The sequence below is a fragment of the Podospora pseudopauciseta genome, chromosome 1, assembly GCF_035222475.1.
Source record: "Podospora pseudopauciseta strain CBS 411.78 chromosome 1, whole genome shotgun sequence".
Classification (NCBI taxonomy): Eukaryota; Fungi; Ascomycota; class Sordariomycetes; order Sordariales; family Podosporaceae; genus Podospora; species Podospora pseudopauciseta.
Window position 1 is genome coordinate 554790 of NC_085892.1, and position 18017 is coordinate 572806.

General features: G+C 49.4%; 6 protein-coding genes and 1 non-coding gene across 7 annotated transcripts; 6 read left to right on the forward strand and 1 right to left on the reverse strand.

The window, feature by feature from the left end:
* Positions 1-228: 228 nt before the first annotated feature.
* Positions 229-3038, reverse strand: QC763_101410 (uncharacterized protein; the record flags this gene model as incomplete). Its single annotated transcript, XM_062906689.1, has 2 exons — positions 335-3038; positions 229-282 (listed from the first exon to the last, which is right to left on the reverse strand). Exons 1-2 carry the CDS (start codon positions 2414-2416, stop codon positions 229-231), a joined length of 2136 nt encoding a protein of 711 aa, XP_062769567.1. The 5' UTR covers positions 2417-3038.
* Positions 2892-5274, forward strand: QC763_101420 (uncharacterized protein; the record flags this gene model as incomplete). Its single annotated transcript, XM_062906690.1, has 2 exons — positions 2892-4037; positions 4099-5274. The coding sequence occupies exons 1-2, from the start codon at positions 3465-3467 to the stop codon at positions 5272-5274; spliced, it is 1749 nt and encodes a 582-aa protein (XP_062769568.1). The 5' UTR covers positions 2892-3464.
* A 533-nt stretch (positions 5275-5807) lies between these two features.
* On the forward strand, positions 5808-6963 carry QC763_101430 (uncharacterized protein; the record flags this gene model as incomplete). Its single annotated transcript, XM_062906691.1, has 2 exons — positions 5808-5845; positions 5915-6963. 2 exons carry the CDS (start codon positions 5808-5810, stop codon positions 6837-6839), a joined length of 963 nt encoding a protein of 320 aa, XP_062769569.1. The 3' UTR covers positions 6840-6963.
* A 316-nt stretch (positions 6964-7279) lies between these two features.
* On the forward strand, positions 7280-10238 carry QC763_101440 (uncharacterized protein; the record flags this gene model as incomplete). The annotated part of the gene is given in 3 exon segments (XM_062906692.1): positions 7280-9329; positions 9335-9434; positions 9439-10238. Coding segments are annotated over 3 exon segments (2658 nt in total). The 5' UTR covers positions 7280-7571.
* An 875-nt stretch (positions 10239-11113) lies between these two features.
* QC763_101442 (uncharacterized protein) lies at positions 11114-12881 on the forward strand (the record flags this gene model as incomplete). The annotated part of the gene is made up of 3 exons (XM_062906693.1): positions 11114-11136; positions 11767-12325; positions 12393-12881. The coding sequence occupies 3 exons, from the start codon at positions 11114-11116 to the stop codon at positions 12879-12881; spliced, it is 1071 nt and encodes a 356-aa protein (XP_062769571.1).
* Positions 12882-13485: 604 nt separating this feature from the next.
* Positions 13486-13583, forward strand: QC763_0001930. The gene has a single exon. It is a non-coding gene; the product is annotated as a tRNA-Leu (tRNA).
* Positions 13584-15474: 1891 nt separating this feature from the next.
* QC763_101444 (uncharacterized protein) lies at positions 15475-16199 on the forward strand (the record flags this gene model as incomplete). Its single annotated transcript, XM_062906694.1, has 2 exons — positions 15475-15724; positions 15781-16199. 2 exons carry the CDS (start codon positions 15475-15477, stop codon positions 16197-16199), a joined length of 669 nt encoding a protein of 222 aa, XP_062769572.1.
* Between the last annotated feature and the right edge of the window lie 1818 nt (positions 16200-18017).

An 18017-nucleotide genomic window follows, 5' to 3' on the forward strand; every position in this document is an offset into this window, starting at 1 on the left:
AATAAGTTCACAGTCAGATACCCGAGACGATTTAGAAATCAGTGTCCAAGGAACATACCGTCTACCCGTTCGAGCCGTGATCCTCGAGGTCAGTGAAATCCATGAATCTGCAGATACAAAGGCGACTCACATACTGATGGTCGTCAGCTCTCGACTCTTCTCAACAGTCTTGGTTCTTTTGTATCATGAACCTACTGTCTAAATGTGTTCAGCGGAGTGAATGGTGTGTCAGTTGGTCATCTTGCCGGAGTCATATCGATACTGATACGGCTCACGTACCTCCTAAAGTCCCATCAGCGGAGTTCTTCATTACAGGACAACCGGGATATCATACCAGATTCGGCTGTGTTTTGAGAAGATCATCCCCTAGTCGGCTTTTTGCTGCTGTCCTCTTGGGCTTCATTACTTGGAGGGGTGCTGGTGGTGCAATATTTGCTCGGTCTTTCCTAAAGCAAAGGTAATCGCCTCCCTGAGACTCATCATGTATTGCCTTCCCCCAAATAGCTTCCAACTTATCCTTCAGCTCGCCAGCATCAGCTCGGCATCTGCTAATCTGGCTAGGCACCATGTTTTCACTGGGTAACTCAACAACAAGAAGTCTGTCCCTAACAAGTCGAACGATATCTGCGAGTGCCGAACCACCGGCCCGGTTGCATTCTGGATCATTCAAAATCTCAGCGATCCAATGACTCGCAATGTCACTCACTCGGGCAACATTTCGGTCCACTGTGAAGTAAAGGGTGTCTGTGTGCGGGTTCTCGCGGATTTCATGTTGGTCATAGAAGCTCGCCAACCCATCGTTCCCGTACAAAATGATGATAACGAATTCGAGAATAACGCAACCGATAGACCAGATATCGAAGCGGCGTGACCTTGGGAGATGTAGATTGGCGACAGCTTCGGGAGCCTCGTAATGAGATGTCGTGAATTTCTGGTTTGTCACTTCCTTTCTTCGAGCGGTGGCAAAGACGTGCTGTTTGGCCAGGCCAAGGTCGGCAATTTTCAACGTTCCCAGCCAACGGGAATCGTTGGTCTGTGACTGGTTGAACTGTAAAATATTCTCTGGCTTCAGATCGCCATGTCGCCAATGTTCATCGCTGCTTGCATCGCTCTCCTCGCTGACATAAGATCGGTTAGGGTCTTCGCTTCTAAAAGAAACTTCATCGTCTGATGGTTCAACGAATCGAACGTGAATCTCGGGTACATTTCTCGGGGACTTGGATGTATCGGGGGTTGTGATGGGGCTGTAATCTTTTGTTTCCCCCTCTCGCGGTTTGACCGAATGCGGAACAGGTACGGTCAATCTATCACCAGCTGCCATACCTGCCAGATCTGCTGCCCGTCGGACCACGTTGCCAGTCTTGGTCCTGTTGTTTGTGCCGTGGAGGGTTGAAAGGGCACCGACTATGCCGAGAACCTCTTCAATGACCGACATGATTCGATCAGGGTCAAGGTCTTTCGGCTTTGGGCCTTGGCTTTCCCAGAGCTCTCGAAGACTGCCTCCGTCTGCCCACTCAAACATGATGTAGTGCTCCGGACCACATCGCAAGGCGGCTAATGGGCGGATGAGATGTTTATGGTGCAGCTTGTTTATCTCCTCCAAGGCAGAGGCCTCGTGGTTCCAAGCCGTTTCCACATTGTATCCAGGTTCCGAAGTTAGTGGTTTCAGCTGTTTCAATGCAACCTTGAGCGGCTCTCCGAAGTATCTGTCGTCTTGGTGATGGGCATGGTGAACTTCTGCCTCATAGACCGTACTGAAATGGCCAATATGCGGCTTCTGGGCTTTCCAGGTGATTGGGAGCACACATCCTTCCTTCAGCTCGTATATGAACTTGTCTTTCAGAATAACAGGTGCTGTGAACATTGCTTGGTCTTGAAAGAATCGAAATGATATGTGCGCCCAGAGTTTGTCATGAAATACGTCCCATGCCTTGTGGTGGGCAACGCGTTGATGGCATGGTAACTTTCCCCCAACGCAGGGTATACGGTCGACCGGGAGGTGTTCGTCTGTCATGCTGTGTTTCTGGCAACTCTCCATGATAGCCAACAGGTCATTTGGAGAAGCCTCATTGCCAACCACTAGAATAAGAAACAGTGTCTTTCCGTGACCGCAAACAAAATCAATCACATCAGTCGAAGCCTTTTCTGGAAGCACCAGCCGAATGGTTGCATAGTTGACCAATTTATCGATTTCTGTGACTGGGAGGAATTCCTTGCCGCTAGGAAGGGCGCTGGTGACAAAAGACTGTACGAGCCTTCTCCGGAGACTCCTAAGTTCTTCCTCTGGATTGGGTCTCGCCACAGCGGGTACCTGGTAAGTATCAGGGGGAGGTTTTCGACGACGACCAAAGAAGCGCCGCATGGTACCCATGTTACAATAACAGAATGACGGACGGTGTTTTTGTCGTAAAGACATCTCAACATCCAGAAAGTTTTGCGGCGAGTTGTCGTTGAAGTATAGAGTCCCTCGAGGTGCGGGGTATAACCTCCTTGGCCATCTTATCTGCTCCTAGGTCAGCAATCGTGACTTGCATATGGCTTGCTTTCTGTGGTTCTAGGGCTGATGAGTGGTTGGTCTCGGTGATGAGGGGTTCAGCTTTTCCCCTCTCGTTGGCGCAAGTCCGTATCTGTCCCTGCATCGTGGGCATGCTGTTCGTCAATAATCAGTCAAGCGGGATGAGGAGTCAAAAGTGCAGTTCTCATGCAGCATAGGTGACCAGCGAGGACGAGGGGAAATGTGATGGATTGCAACAACGCGCATTCGATATGGCGCGGTGCAGTCGGTTGACGACACCCCGATCTGCCAGCCAGCTGCAATCAGGTGAAAACCTGGGGGAGGGGTCAGCCTTTTGGGTTCCCTCCCGTCCTGATTCCATCATTCCAACCAAAAAGGATTCCTTATCTCTGAATTCTTGATCGGCCAGAAAGGACGTACCTTATCCCAAGTTTTCATCGCATTCATCCCGTCACGGGGACAACAAGAGTGTTGCCTAGCTAGACTAAGTCTCCGATTGCGCTTGGATGCCTTTAGACTTACCGGATCCTGAAGAAATGTCCCGATTCCTGTCCATGGCTCATTCAGGCTATGCCCAATGCCGACATGCGACTTGCACTGCCTGTTGGTCCCGGGCCCGGGCCTCTCACACACCACCTCTTCTCTTCACACACCCTTAGTACTTGTTTTACGACTCCGGCACCCCCCAGGCGTCCTTCAGGCATCTCCAAGGCATCCTCCACACCCTTTGAGCGAATATCGAGTCATCCAATATGGTCCGCATGGTCCGCCATCATGAAGGGTATGTAGTCTCGTCTTGAGTCTTAAACTGGAAAAGTCCCAAATAAAACTTGCATCAATCAATTCCCTTCGCTTCTGCACTTTCGTTTACATGTGCTGAATTGCTGCCTCTGGTGCTTTAGCTTGAAGACCCGCCTGTCCGCATTTGCCGAGATCGTCCCAGGGCACCATGTCAGGGCCTCTTTATAAGTCGCTGAAAGGCAGCCTTATCACGTCAAGCCTTGGCGAAATCCAGTTTCTACCGCGGAGCGTTGTGGAAGAAAAAGTTACCATTGAGAAAATCACCCCACATCTCAGTTTTGGATCACGACTTTACACTCTGGTCTCCGAAGATAGCCTGGCCCGTCAGATTCATCAACAGGCAAGGAAGGTGTTTGCTATTCTTGTCCTTATCGGCAAGCCATCAGCAATCCAGACCTTATTCACGAAGGACGGCCTTATCGATGATCATCTCCCTCTTGAGGTTGTCAAAAATGGAGAGCATGATGCCATCGTCTCTTCAACCACTCAGAAAACGTTTCCGACGTTCGACAACTGGGGAGATCCGGCTGCCGTCGACAGCTTTCTCGAGAAGCAATACCTTGTTCTGGCACCAGTGTTTCACACAGCTGGCCAGGCCCTGAAGTTGAACCGCAGTCATCCCCTACCCTTCGAGGAATGCACATGGAAGGCGAGCGGGAGTGGCAGCGTATCGGTCTATCATGGCAGACTTCATCCGTCCCACCAGTTGCCTCCTTTCACGGTAAGAAGTTCGTTTTGGGGCCCTGTCGTTCTCCTGTTCTAATTGCAAATGTTTAATGTAGGCCACCTCGTACGACAGGATCGCTATCAAAGAAATCCCAGACAAGAAAGCCTTCGACCGAGAAAAGGAGAACCTCGACAGAATCCAATCCTTACACCACAAGCATCTGATACGTCTTCTCGGAAGCTGCGAGAAAGGTTCCGTAAATTACTTCTTCTTCCCTTGGGCAGCTGGTGGTAATTTGAGGGACCTTTGGCACCTCCAAGGGGATGGCTCACGCACGAGCTTGTGGACACCGCAGACCATTGCATGGGCTCTCGATCAAATGCTTGGTCTTGTGGATGCCATCAGAATCCTCCACGACAATGGAATCCGCCATGGGGACATCAAACCCCAGAATATCCTTCACTTTCCTGAAGCCACCCAAGGATCCGGTAAAATTGGAGGTAGACTTGTCCTTGCGGATGTCGGAGTGTCCAAGTTTCACCACGAGGCGACGGCACTCAGAAACGAGGCCACAAACACTCGAGATGCGACCATATCTTACGAAGCCCCTGAGGCTACCTCCGAGTTCAGAAACGGAAAACCAAGGCCTCGTCGCTATGACATGTGGTCACTGGGCTGCATGTTTTTGGAGTTTGTGGTCTGGCTTCAATACGAATTCGAGGCCGTCGAGATGTTTCGCAAACAGCGGATGCCGCGACGAGGAGACCCCAGGACAGCTCCTGGAAACTTTTTCACACAGTCCACCACTGACGATGGCCCGGCGACTATTCATTCCAAAGTGATTGATGCAATCGGGCTTCTGCGAGATGACCCTCGCTGCTGCAGTGACGGGGACAGCACTACCGCTGTGGAGGATCTCATCACCTTGATTGAGCGAGATCTTTTGCAGATAGATCCTGAAAAGCGCGCCAAAGCACCTGCACTACACAAGAACCTCAACCGGATTGTGCAACGGGCGCACCGGGACCCTCAGTACCTCTGCCGACTTGTCAACCCTTCCCCCGAGATTCCCAGGTTCTTCCAAAGGAGTAAGCGGAGAGATAGCAAAGGAAGTACTAGAAAGCTCTCTTTGTCATCCTCCTCGTCTGTCAGCAGTTATGCGGGCTCTTCATTTACGCCAACCGACACAGGGAGAAGTCGACGGTCATCTGTTTCATCGGTCTCCAATGTTGGACGAATGTCAAAAATGTCTTTAGGTGACGAGGCCGCGGTGATTGAGGAGGAATCATGATGGAAAAGAAAGGCCAATATGATAAAAACTGTCTTTTGGTACTCTGCTGTCTTTCTTCACATTTCTGGGATGGAAAACGGCGCTCGGGTTGGTCACAGGTTATGAAAAGGGTTTTGGCTATCTTCTTTATTTTTATTACCAATAAAGCTATTTGTAGGCGACTCACCTACCTAGCTGCCTATTTCTCGGGATAGATCTACCAATACGTTAAAGCTTCAATTCAGGATGTTGTTCATTTCCTCAATCTTCAGGCTGTGGAGTTTCATCACCTAGCCAACGCCTAACCATTGTTTAGTTTACCCCCTACTCACCCAAATTTGTCCCACCGTGCAAGTTATTTTGTCCACAGTTTGACCGGCTACCTGCATCTGCAGCACTAGCACGCACCTGTCACGTGTTAATCCCAAGCCCCAAAATTTCTCCTCTAGCGATATCGCTTGTCCAGGGCGCTTCGCCAATCACCACTCACCTTGCCACAAGAAAACCCTAGCTACCTCAGTGACTGTTTTTGCTAAACTACCGATACGGTAACCATGCGGACCAATCTAGAAATCCTCCAAGAATGCGACAAGTTAGTTGACACCCCCCGAATTCTTGGTTTCAGCACAACCAATCACTGACATCATACCCCCTTACCTAGCTTCCCCTACCCCAACCTAACCAACAACACCGCCTACACCAAAGCCATTGAACCACTATGGCTCTTCTTTCTCCCAGACGACCTGGAACCCCACGGCTTTCTCATCCAATCAGTAGTCGACCGCATGCCATGGACCCCCTCCTTCCGCCTCATCCCCGAAAGCAAACAAGTCCACCTTCTCAAATACCCCGGAAGAAAAGAGTGGCAAACCGCCTGCAACGAAGCAATCGATGAACTCCTCGATCTTACCCGTGCCAAAAAGGCTTTTCCCCGCCTAGGCAAGAAAAGAGATGAGAAGTTCCCTATCGTCGGCGCCAAATTCGATATTGGGATCGAAAGGTCAGCGATGAGCTTGTTCGGGATTATTGGACAGGGTGCTCACATGACGGTTTACACTCGTACGTCATTGGGGGAGATGAAGTTCTGGATTCCGAGGCGGAATGCCAACAAGTCGACTTATCCCAATATGCTGGATCAGGCTGTTGCTGGTGGGGTGGCGCAGGGGGAGACGCCGTTTGAGTGCATCGTTCGTGAGGCGGGGGAGGAGGCCGCGTTGGATGAGGAGGTGGTGAGAAGGGATGTTGTTGCGGCGGGGACGGTGACGTGGTTCAATGTTTCTGATGAGAAGGCGGGTGGGGAGGTGGGTTTGATGAATCCGGGCGTATTGTATGTTTATGATCTGGAGGTTGGGCGAGAGGTGGTTTTCAAGCCGGTGGATGATGATATTCAGGCTTTTCATTTGATGAGTGTGGATGAGGTGAGAGATGCGATGAGGAATGGGGAGTTTAAGCCGAGTTGTGCGGTGGTCATGATGGATTTCTTTGTGAGGCATGGGTTTATCACGGCGGAGAATGAAGTGGATTATGTTGAGATTGTGTCGAGGCTGCATCGTAAGCTGCCGTTTAGAACCAGCCCTGGTTTTTGATTGGGATACTACGAAATCGACAGTCTTCAGGAGCTTGGGGCACGGATTATGTCTACCAGTCATTTGGTGCCGTTGGTGGTGATTGCTGCTCAATCAGGGCCGCAGCCACCAATCTTCAAGCTCACAGTAGACAGGCTGTAGAACTTATTTGCACTGCGGACCCCGAGATCATCCCTTCTTTTTCGACCATCTCGTAAATGACGAAGAAAATAGGGCTGATCCGACCAGTCGGTGCCCAACCCGATTGGCCGAGGACGATCTTGAAACTTTGTCTTCAAGATCTCAAGCGCTGCAACGGTGCAACTTGGTGTTAGTCATTTTCCAGTTAGCGCACATGCATGGCATCGGGGTTGAGACCTCGGTGGATTTGAGGCTGAAAGAGCCGAACCTGGGAAGCGACGACAGTCAGTCTCAGCTCCTTCACAACAACCCAAGGTTCTCAGTTGACATCCCAACGCCACTGAGTACCGATTGGCTCGAGTGAGCAAACTATCGATCTCTCTGCCGCAAGCGCCAAAATTAAAGCTGTCAAATTTAGGGAACTTCCATGCTTCAGGCCCAGAGTGCCGAACCGGCAGATGGAAAACATGAGATGCGTGCCCCTGAGCAACATCTGTAATATGTAGTTATGTCGCTTCTTCCCCCTCTTCTCTTTTTGATTCCCCTTAGATTGCTACGAGCCATTCACTCTTTCTATCATCGGCTCCTTTGATCCCCTAATAACGCAAAGCTATGGCTTTCACTCATTCAAGCCTACGGCTCTTGCCTCTAATCTCTCTGTTTCTTTCACTCGGTTCTGCCCTTCCCCGCAAGCACTTGAACCGACAGGCTGCGCCTTCCTACACTTCTCTCGGCTGCTTCAAGGACAACGAGGGTGGCCAAAGAGCGCTTACTGGCGGAAGCTACGCAGCTGATGACATGACTGTTGCCAGCTGCGCATCATTCTGCTCCAAGTTCGAGTTGTTTGCTGTCTCTTACGGCCGTGAGTGTTACTGCGGTCAATCAGTCTCAAACGGCAACACTGAGGTGGATGATGCCGACTGCTCTTTCCCATGTGGAGGAGATGCAAGCGAGAAATGCGGCGCTGGCAACAGGGTCAACCTGTACTCCAACGACCACCCATCGATTCGAAGCCCTGCAACCCTACCCGGCATTACTTCACTCGGCTGTTTCGTCGACACCGCTGCTCGCATCCTACCACACAACATCATCGGCTCCGATGACATGACGGCTGCGAAATGCGCGGAGAATTGTGCTGATTACGACTTCTTTGGCACGCAATGGTCCCGTGAGTGCTTTTGTGGCTCGATCTTGCCAACAGAACAGGCAACAGCATCGGATTGCTCCATGCCTTGCTCAGGCGATGACAATGAGCTATGCGGTGCCGGCATGCGGTTGAATGTCTATAGCTTCGATAAGGAAACAACGACAACCTCCTCCTCCGAGCCCACGTCTTCACCGACATCTGAGCCAGCTACACCCGTGGCCATCATCGATGGGTTCGAATACCTAGGTTGCTACAACGATAATGTCCCACAACGCGTCTTGGGAGGAAAGGTTGTGGTGGATACTGCCATGACATTGGAAAGGTGTGCTTCGGAGTGCAAGGACGGCGGGTATGCACTTTTTGGCGTTCAGTACAGCTCCGAGTGCTTCTGTGGCACCTCTCTCGATGTCGATAGTGTTCAGGTCCCCGAGGCAGAATGTGCCATGGCATGCAGTGGTAACTCATTGCAGAAGTGTGGTGCTGGCAACCGGTTGAGTCTTTATGCTGATCCTGGCATTGAGCAAACCGAAACGACTAACCCGGAATCCATTGGCCAGTTTACTTACCGATCTTGCTGGACGGATGATGTTGGCAACCGGTCTCTTGCCGATTTAGAGCACCGGACAGACGACATGACGGTAGCCAAATGCGCAGATATCTGCCAAGAATATACATACTTTGGTGTCGAGTATGGGAGGGAGTGCTACTGCGGTGACAAGCTTGTTGGTCAGGCTGCTTTGGAAAAAGAGTGCAGTGTTCTGTGCGTGGGTGGAGGTTATAACTGGTGTGGTGGACCTCTCCGGCTGAACCTGTATGCGAAAGACGCTATCACTACAACTGCGTCCACCACTGTTTTCGAGACTTTCACCACCTCCGAGGTTGAATCAACTACAGTGCCAGAGCGAACTACCACTGCCTCTGACATTATCACCACGGCAGATGAGCCATCAAGCACTGTTTCGGAAACTTTGACCACAACAGTCGAGGAAATCTCGATCTCGACCGAAGAACCAGGCACCACGACTGAGGAATTCACCACAACAACCGAGAAGTCAACCATCTTAACCGAGGAGCCAACCGCATTGACCGAGGAATCAACCACGTCCACAGAGGAGCTGACCTCTCCAACCACCGAGGAGCCTACTACGACATTCACCGTTGAAGCGAGCACCACCGTTGAACCGTCAACAACTTCGGACATGGTCTTGGCAACAACGACTCTGGTAAGCTCCCATTCATTGGCCCCGACAACAACCGCAACTTCGACCACCACGACACAAGGCCCCAGCTCAGTCACGATCACCAGATGTCCTCCAACCCCAACGTGGGTAGGAAGACCTGAGATGTGCTACGACAGCTCTCTCCCCGGTCAATGCGAACTGCTTGCATCGACGTTGTACCAACCTCAGGCGATGTCCATGTACTTGTCCAACTGTCACTACATTCTCACCCGCTATGGCCTGCAGCCAAACCCGGTCACATGCTTCCCTACCTCAACAGCAGCCAGTCCAGATGCCGCTGCTGCCACCTCGACTATCAGAAGTGTTCACTCATGCTTACAATCCTCCTATGTCTGCAGTAAAGTCATGACCTGCGAAACAAGCACCTATCCTGTCGGCCAGGTTCCCGTGCCAACTCAGAGCGTTGGCGTCGAGACTCTCAGCGATGGTGGCTTCGAGAGCGGGCAATTTGGTAGCTGGAACTTGACTGGAGACACTAGGCTCTTGACTGGCCAAATCTCGGCTTTTCAGGCCAGGACAGGAAATTATAGCTACTATGTCTACAACCCCAACTATTACCATGCCGGCCTCATGCTCACGAGACGAGTCGTCGGTGTGGAACCGGGAAAATACTATCGTTTCAAGGCCAATGTTTGGATTTCGAATAATCAGGTCAACAACTATATCCAGCTGAGTGTATCTCCGCCGGGGCTTGGTCAGCAGTTTATGCAGCGCTACAGTACGGCGAGCGTGTGGAGGGAGATTGCAGTACATTTTACGACGACGTCTTCTTGGCTTGAGTTGCAGCTTACTGTTGTTGCACAGCCGATGTATATCAACAACCCGCAGCAGTGGGAGGGGCCGAATAGTATCTTTATTGATGATATTAGTTTGGTGCGTTTGGGGTACTAGTTGGAGTTGGTTGAGGACGGTTTTGGGTATAGAGACGAGAGACTTGCAATCTTCAGACCATAAGCACGTGGTGTGGTCTTTCATTTCTTGCTACTGAGTAATCCCTTGTGCTCTTTGGGCAAGTGTACATGTGCACTGCATATCTGAGCAAAGAATGTATTTAGAACATCAAATTCAGAACAAAGCCTGCCATTTCAGGTCCCCTTCCCGATAATTACATCCTCTTTCTATGCTTGCCAATCCATCTCCTGTGCAGTGTTACTATACAACTGCTCCGTCTTCCAGTGTTATATACGCCTTCCAAATCTTTGAAGGCAGCCTGCACTGTGATATCTCCTGCTGAAGCCAGCCACCATTTGACAGCCGCGCTTGAAGAAGAATACCAAGGGTGAAGGTTCCGTCAAAGGTCGAGAGAGAATAGTAAGCTGAAAAGAGGTTATGTGCCGAGACGAAAGAGCCTGACCACTGCTGATAACTTGGGATGAAAGCTGGAAAAGGTGCTGAAAGGGTCGGCGTCCCCAAGAAAACAGTTAATGCATCAAGTTAAAAGATCCAGCCTCGCTGGTAGCGCCTATAGTGGGTTAGTACCATCGCTGTGCAGGGCAATGCGTATGAAACTTACTCTCGGTCTGTAGCAGGCTCAAGCTCTTGTCGAGATTTTTGTTGACAGCTGCCTCTGTCTTGTCGATAGCCTTGGCCATGGCTTTGGAAGACCTCACCATAGTCCTGGCTTGCACCATGTCCAGCAGTGGAGGCCTGAATGTCGACAAAAGTTCTCCTCCTGCCTCTCCAACTCGCTTTTCTAGTGCTCCAAGTCCATCTTTTCTATGGCCAAGGCCATCTCGGCATCCTTGACAGCTTTCTCCCGGGCCACGATGGCGGCGAGTGTGTTTTTGTTGTGAGCATCTTGCTGCAAGAGCTTCCACACTCCATGCGTCAGGCATTGGCCATTGCAGGCATTTGGGGGTCATGATCGCTTTGGTACCTCTCGTGGTCTATTCATTCTAGAATCCATGTTGATTATTTAGGGGCTGGATATAAAGCATCCAGTATGTGGGTACTTCAGTATTGAGGGAGCCCTTAGGGTTCGGGAATATCAATCAGCTTGGATCAGCAACAGAGGGGACCACGTTGAGTGGACATGAAGATGGGCCTTATGCAGAGAGTCTATACAGCTAGGTACATACATGGTCAGCAGAGCCGAGACCGCGACGTGCTTGATGCTGAAGGAAATGCGGAGAACTCGCACCTGAGCTGTTCGAAGTTTCTCGCCCTGATTCTTGAGCCCCGTAATTATATATCATTGACCCACAGGCCGGCTTTCTTTCGTTGCCTTCCTACTCACCCTCTCGCGACTTGAAAAGAGCCCTCTCTCCCCAACTAGGACACCACTTTCGACTCTTCATCACCTCGCGGCATTTCTCAAGCGGTAAACCCGTTCTTTCTCAGGCCGCAGCTAGGTACTAGATATTCCAGTGTCAAGGCGTTTCTTTGGGGACTTTCAGCATGTCGACTAACTCATCAATAGCCACTCCACTCCCCTCTTGGCCCCTCGATTCACTCTTCCACCGCGCCATTTATTAACAATATCCAACCAGATCAACCAAGGTCTCCAGGACTACTTCCGCCTTGTTTCGGAGACTTTGAAACGCATCGACCAAGAGACAGAGTGTGATGATGGTTCTCGCTTGATCGAGCTGAATGAACTCCACAGTGTCATCTTGTGCGGCCAAGGCACAACCAGTCTCAACAACATTCTTGATGCCCAAGCCAAAGTGGACGCCGCGACCCGCAATCTTGAAGCCCGAAACAAAGAGCTTTTTGAGCTGGAACGCTCCATTGAAGAGAATCGTTCTGCTTTGAAGCAGAAGGAGGATGACTTGGTGCGCGACCTTGACGCACAGCGTCGTGTTCTGGAGCAAGAGAAGGTGGATCTTCAGATCCTAAAGCATGCCTTCCTTGACGCCCAGGCTATTTCCACTGAGACTCGAGACACGATCTCGAAGACGGAGACTGCCCTCGCCGGTATTATGGCAGCCCAGAGCAAGTTTGAGTCAGACCTTGGCACACTGCTGAAGGCCAGTAATGTTACGCAATCCCAAATTCCTTACCTATCGACGCAACAGACCACTAACACCTGTGACATTCGGTAAGGAGATGGCGTCTCCGCGAAAGAGAGCCAGGACTCAAGACAGCATCGAAGTTTACAGGGTTCAACTTCCCCCCAAGGTGGTCGCGTTCCAAGAGAAGCGGCCGGAACATCTGACATGGTTTGCTGGTGCCGCAGTTATCATTGAGGGCAGTCTGTGGTATCGCAAAAGCAACATTGAGACCGGCATTTGCATCATGAACCTCATATCCTCTAATGGCAAGTGGATTGAGAGCTACCACGCTTTCTGCAGGAGTGAGAATGGCCTCGAGCATACGGTGACTTATTGCTTCTATGCGATTCTCGAAAGCGATCGGAATACCCCTTGGATTCTCGGGGGTGGATGTCACTGTCCACAGCATCGTTTTCCTTGGTCAAGTGAAGGAGGGAACTGCATTGGGATTATCAAGATGGATGCTGCGGAGAGTTATGGGACGATCATGCTCGTTTTCGATGGTTTCAAGATCGTTTTTGATGATGTTAAGAGCCACTGAGACAGTTGCTTTTTATCTGGACACAATCAAGACATAGAGACTATGTCCTTTTTCTCTGCTCGTTTTCTAGGAAGAAAGGTGACACGTGAAACCGATAGCTGAGGCATTTCACATACCTGCTTAAGGTGGGTATGTTGTCCAAGGCTCTCAGGATAGCTAGGTAGTTTAGTCTGAAAACCCTCATGGCTTTCAGCAACAGGAGATTGGGGTCTGGCGAAGCACTGTTTGTATACTGCCATTAAGTTGAATATCAGCGTCAAGCACTCCTTCGAGGATGGTCGCCAATGCCCTGATGCCATCTGGCCTTGAAGGAATAAAATTTAGGGGAACTGTGTTCAGAGTCCCGAAGTTTATATGGGGGGATCAAACTTACTTAACAGCGCCAAGGAGATCTAAAAGTTGCCCTGAGTGGTTTTAGCAGCAACGGCATAGATAGTCAGCGATGTAGCTAGGCTATAGGTATATGAACAGTGGGAAAGTCTGCTTCATTATGTGAGTTCTGCTCAATTTGCTGGATCTCCAATGGAATTCCAAGATACGATGATTGCTATTGTTCATTGTGCACAATATGGATAGGGGAGCAGGCAACAAAGACGTCATTGGAGCAGACATGGCCGAGTGGTCTAAGGCGATGGTTTTAAGTTACATTTAACTTTATCACCATTATCGAGAGATGCGTGGGTTCGAACCCCACTGTCTGCAGATATTTTCAATGATTTTTGGCTCTGAAAAATATGTTTTTGACAATGATGTGTTTCTTTTTGATTGAGTTCACGATGGCATTATGTAAGTCTTATAAAGGGGTTTGAATATACTGGGCTTTTTGCGTAGAACGGAGAAGGAATGCTGTAACAGAAAACTCATCGGTTTGCTCCGAACCATTCAGAACAGAAGAAGCCTTCTACTACTCATAGCAACTCATCCGAGTATTCATATTTTGGCGCGTTACCGAGCGGTTGAGCAACTACCTAGTATCCTCAACCAAGCCAGATAACGAGTGCAGTAAACAACCAACAATAGGAGGCGATACGGTGTTTAAGGATCATCGCCTGAAGCCTAAGCCTTACCCGAAGCCCAACGCAACGGCAACCAACAACTTCTCAACAGCCGGCACAAGTTACATAAGTACTTGACGGGCACCAAGTGTTATATTTGTGGCCATGCCCCTAGAGAAGCCATAAATATCGAGCTCGTGATCTTCGTACTGGAAAATGCCTTTCGCAGTAGAGGAGACGGAATGGGTCGATTCTAACCCAGTTGTAGGCATGAGTCCTCTATACTCGGCCGTGGTTGAGAACGGCTACTTGTGCCTGAGAGTGAGATTTTGAGTTTAGATAACTCGTACCAGCAGTTCTTTGAAATATAATATGGTTCCTTAGCTCCGCTCGAGAAGAATGAGCTGTTGCTTTTCTTTTTATTCAATCACCGAGCTAAATCCCCACAGGTAGAAAGTGCAAGTTATATTATTTGCATATCCCAAGATTGATGGATGAGAACGCTCAACCGGGAATTCGGAGTGAATGGGTGCCTATTTAATGATGGCGCAGTAAGCTGGCTTGATTCTCCATTTAGTCAGGGGTAAAGGGGTTTGTTTACTATAGACAAACCATCGACTTTGATGTGTTTGGCTTTTAGTACCTTTGCATGCAGCTAGCTTTTAGCCTTTCCATTAAGCCAAGACCGTGTTGAATGTGTGATTTGTGAGATTATATGGCTTATCCCCTTACTATTATGCTTCGTGAACCTTGAAGTGCGGTCTCGGGCAACATGCTGTGATAGAAGTGTTTTTACAGCCCAGGTATTGGCACCAGTTGTAGTGTTTCTGGCTGCTCATGTGTGTGTCTTCACTTGTAAGATGCATCATATATGTAGCCTACGAATTGGATGGTCCAGGGCTTTCTTTGGACAGTTCAACATGTCTGTCACACGGCAAAAGTCAACCACCCACTACCACCACCAACAACACTGGCGATACCACCGCAAGGAGGGGTAACTGCACGTTGTGAGCCAGTCGTCAAAGTGAGGCAGACAATCAGAAGCCATGGCGGTTATCAAAGGAAGCCCGCTGGCCCTGTATGATATTGAAGGACTTGGCAGCGGCCTGAGGCCAACAAGGGCACGGGCCAGGCAAGGGAAGATAAAATACGCGTTCAGGATCACCAAGACTGTATTACTTCTTCATCTTTTCAGTATCACGCTCTTCGAGGCCATTGAAGATTATTAGCCTGAATTGAACCATGAGTTCCAAGCCCTGATATTGCAGCCCTTGTCACAATGTCTGACCTTTCCTTGTCCCGAGCTGTTCGGCGAGCACTGCTCGCCGAACAACCAAACAAACCCTTGCCCTATGTTTCCCGGTACACCACGGAACACCCTGGAGTTTTCTCACAGCAAGCTATACACCGGGTGATGTCGTCCTGCGCCCATAGCTCCATAATGGTCCAAGCAGCTTCCATTGTTTTCAGATTTTCTTTCTGCAATTCAACAGTGATTTGTTTTGCCCACGCTTCAGAATAAGTTTTCAGTAAATTCTCAAATTCTCCCCCTCTCTCAACAGCCAACAACAGCCCCAAGCCATCTTTCGACAGCAACAATGTCTGACACTGAAATCTCTGACACTGAAATCTCCGACACTGAAATCTCCAACACTAATATGTCCGACTCTGGCACCGACAACCTTGAGAGTCTCCTGAGAGACATCCGAGAAGAGGATGCAGTGTTGAACGAGAACAGAGTCCTGCTCAAAAAGGACAAAGCCGAGTTTGAGAAGGAGAAGGCCAAATTGGCGGAGGAGAAGGCCAAGTTGGAGGAGGAGAAGGCCAAGTTGGAGCAGGATAAGGCTGGTATGTAAATTGACGAATTATATGACCAGATGATCACGTAACTGACTTTAAGACAGGATCCTCGTCTGAGGCCCAACGCGAGGATACCCGTCTCGAGGTGCTTGAACACTTGACGGGTGCCAAGTGCTATGTATGTGGCCAAGCCCCTGACGAAGCGACGAACATCGAACTCGCGATCTTCGTGCTAGAAAACGCCCTTCGTAGTGGAGGCGACAGGATGGGCCGCTTTCATCATTTTAGACTCAATGCCGAAGAGGACGAGCCGTTGTGCTTGTATGGGGTTATGGAGCTTGGGCACGAACACCCGCAAGTCGCCCGCCAACTTTGCTGCTGTCCACGGGATATATACCCATATAGCCTCAAGCGTACAGTTTGCGGTTTGCAAGTCACGCCGTTGACACATGGAGAGTTTGCCTTTATTTTCGACGCGGCAGTTTATCCTGGCATTGGAGTATATCGGAGGAATTGCTACTGAGAACTTGGCACATGGGAAGGGGGTTAGAATACTTGGCTTGAGAGTCCGCGACAATACTTCGATTGTATCCATTGGGGGTAGCAGGTTTCTATAGTTCCAAGATCCAAAGGAAAACAAGGGTCTGGCAGCTTAGGTAGCCGTAGCAGCTGATGCCAAACACCTTTATCAAGTCAAAATCATAAGCGAAGAAAGTCAGGTCACCTCCAGTTTTTGCTACCTGCCTCAAACTCGGGCCACTATGGATGGATGGAGACTGTGATTCAAAGTACATGCTTGAAAAGACGTGGAATACAAGGTAACAAAGGATCTGTACTTATGTTTAATTCAACAGGTAAGATACATGCTGCTTATAATCCTGGAAATTGTCTCAGATATTCCTCAAAACTGCCCGCCATGCTCTGTGCACGACCTGGTACCTTCACCTCCCCTCTTCCAGAATCCAAGATCTCGTTTTACGCACCTTGACTGAGTTCTTCTCTTGACAACTTTATACAACTCTCCCAGAGTTCCAACCGTCCCAAGTGTCAGCTGACGGTGGCGCAAGTTAGAAAAATAGACGTGAATATCGGAAAGAAAATATATCTATTTCCGAATCTGTGGCCGATGATCTCAGACGATTGGCGAAAATGTGATGTCGGATTTAGAGGACCCTACTAGCCCCGACCACTGAGTGATGTGAGATCTCAAATCCCGTTGCTTACCGATCTAGGGCCGCCATGCGACAGCAATACGCCCTAAGCTATTAGTTGAAAGAAGATTTCTTTGGGCACCTGTTGAAGCATACCTAAGTATAAAAGAAACTACCCTCCCGGAGAGAGAACTCAAGACAGACAAGCACCTACAGCTTCTTCGCCAAAATACAACTCCCGTCAACTCGCACCAAGGTCTTTGTTCATCTAGTCAGCATGGTTCACTTCAAGAGACTTCTCACCCTGCCTGCATTTGGAGGCTTCTCATCCAATGCTGCCCCTGCAACCAACATCTCCATCTCTGGGTCGGGCGATATTGGCACACGTCAAGAACAGTCGACCAATATTTATGCCTGTGAACACAGCAGGTGGCTAGGTCATTGCCAGAACTTCAGGTCTGTTTCTGGGGCTTGCTATAAGTAATAACAATATCACAGGACATAGCTTGACCTCACTGATGCATGAAACGCAGTGAACGTCCCCACCAACATAAACGACCGAATCAGTTCTATTTGGAACAACGATTCCAGACTCTTTCGCTGTGTGTGGTACCAGTATGAAACATTTTGTTACCCGATTCGAGTTATAATTTTAATTATAATGGTGTAAAATTGGGCATTCTAACTGCGAGGGCGTATGCTATACTAATTAGTATAATGCCAACCTTGCTGATGGCAGCGGCTTCTTCAACGACCGCATCAGCTCTTGGCGCTGCACCTTTGGCTTCTATTACGTCCCTTTGGCTATCGAGAAATAGACTAGCAGGGTGCAAATGTCATCCAACAAGGAATCCTGGGGAATTGACTTTCTTGTAAATGGTCGGGCAGTTTGGTCTTTACGAAAGTGAAAGCCGTATTATGAGGTAGCTTAGTAGTAGATCAATCGATTATTTTTACAACAGTCTTGTCCAAGACTCCCTAATCCCTTCCTTTATTGTCATTCGTTCGTACCAGAGCCGATTCAACCTACCATCTTTAAGAGTCACCAACAGCCTTATGTATTTTAAGAGCATCTAAAATATATAGCATGCGGCAAAGCGCAAATTTAGCATGTATTGAAGACTTTTATTTGGCAGGATCAACAGTCTTGGTAGAAATGGAGCATTTATGTATGTAAAAGTGCAACTCTT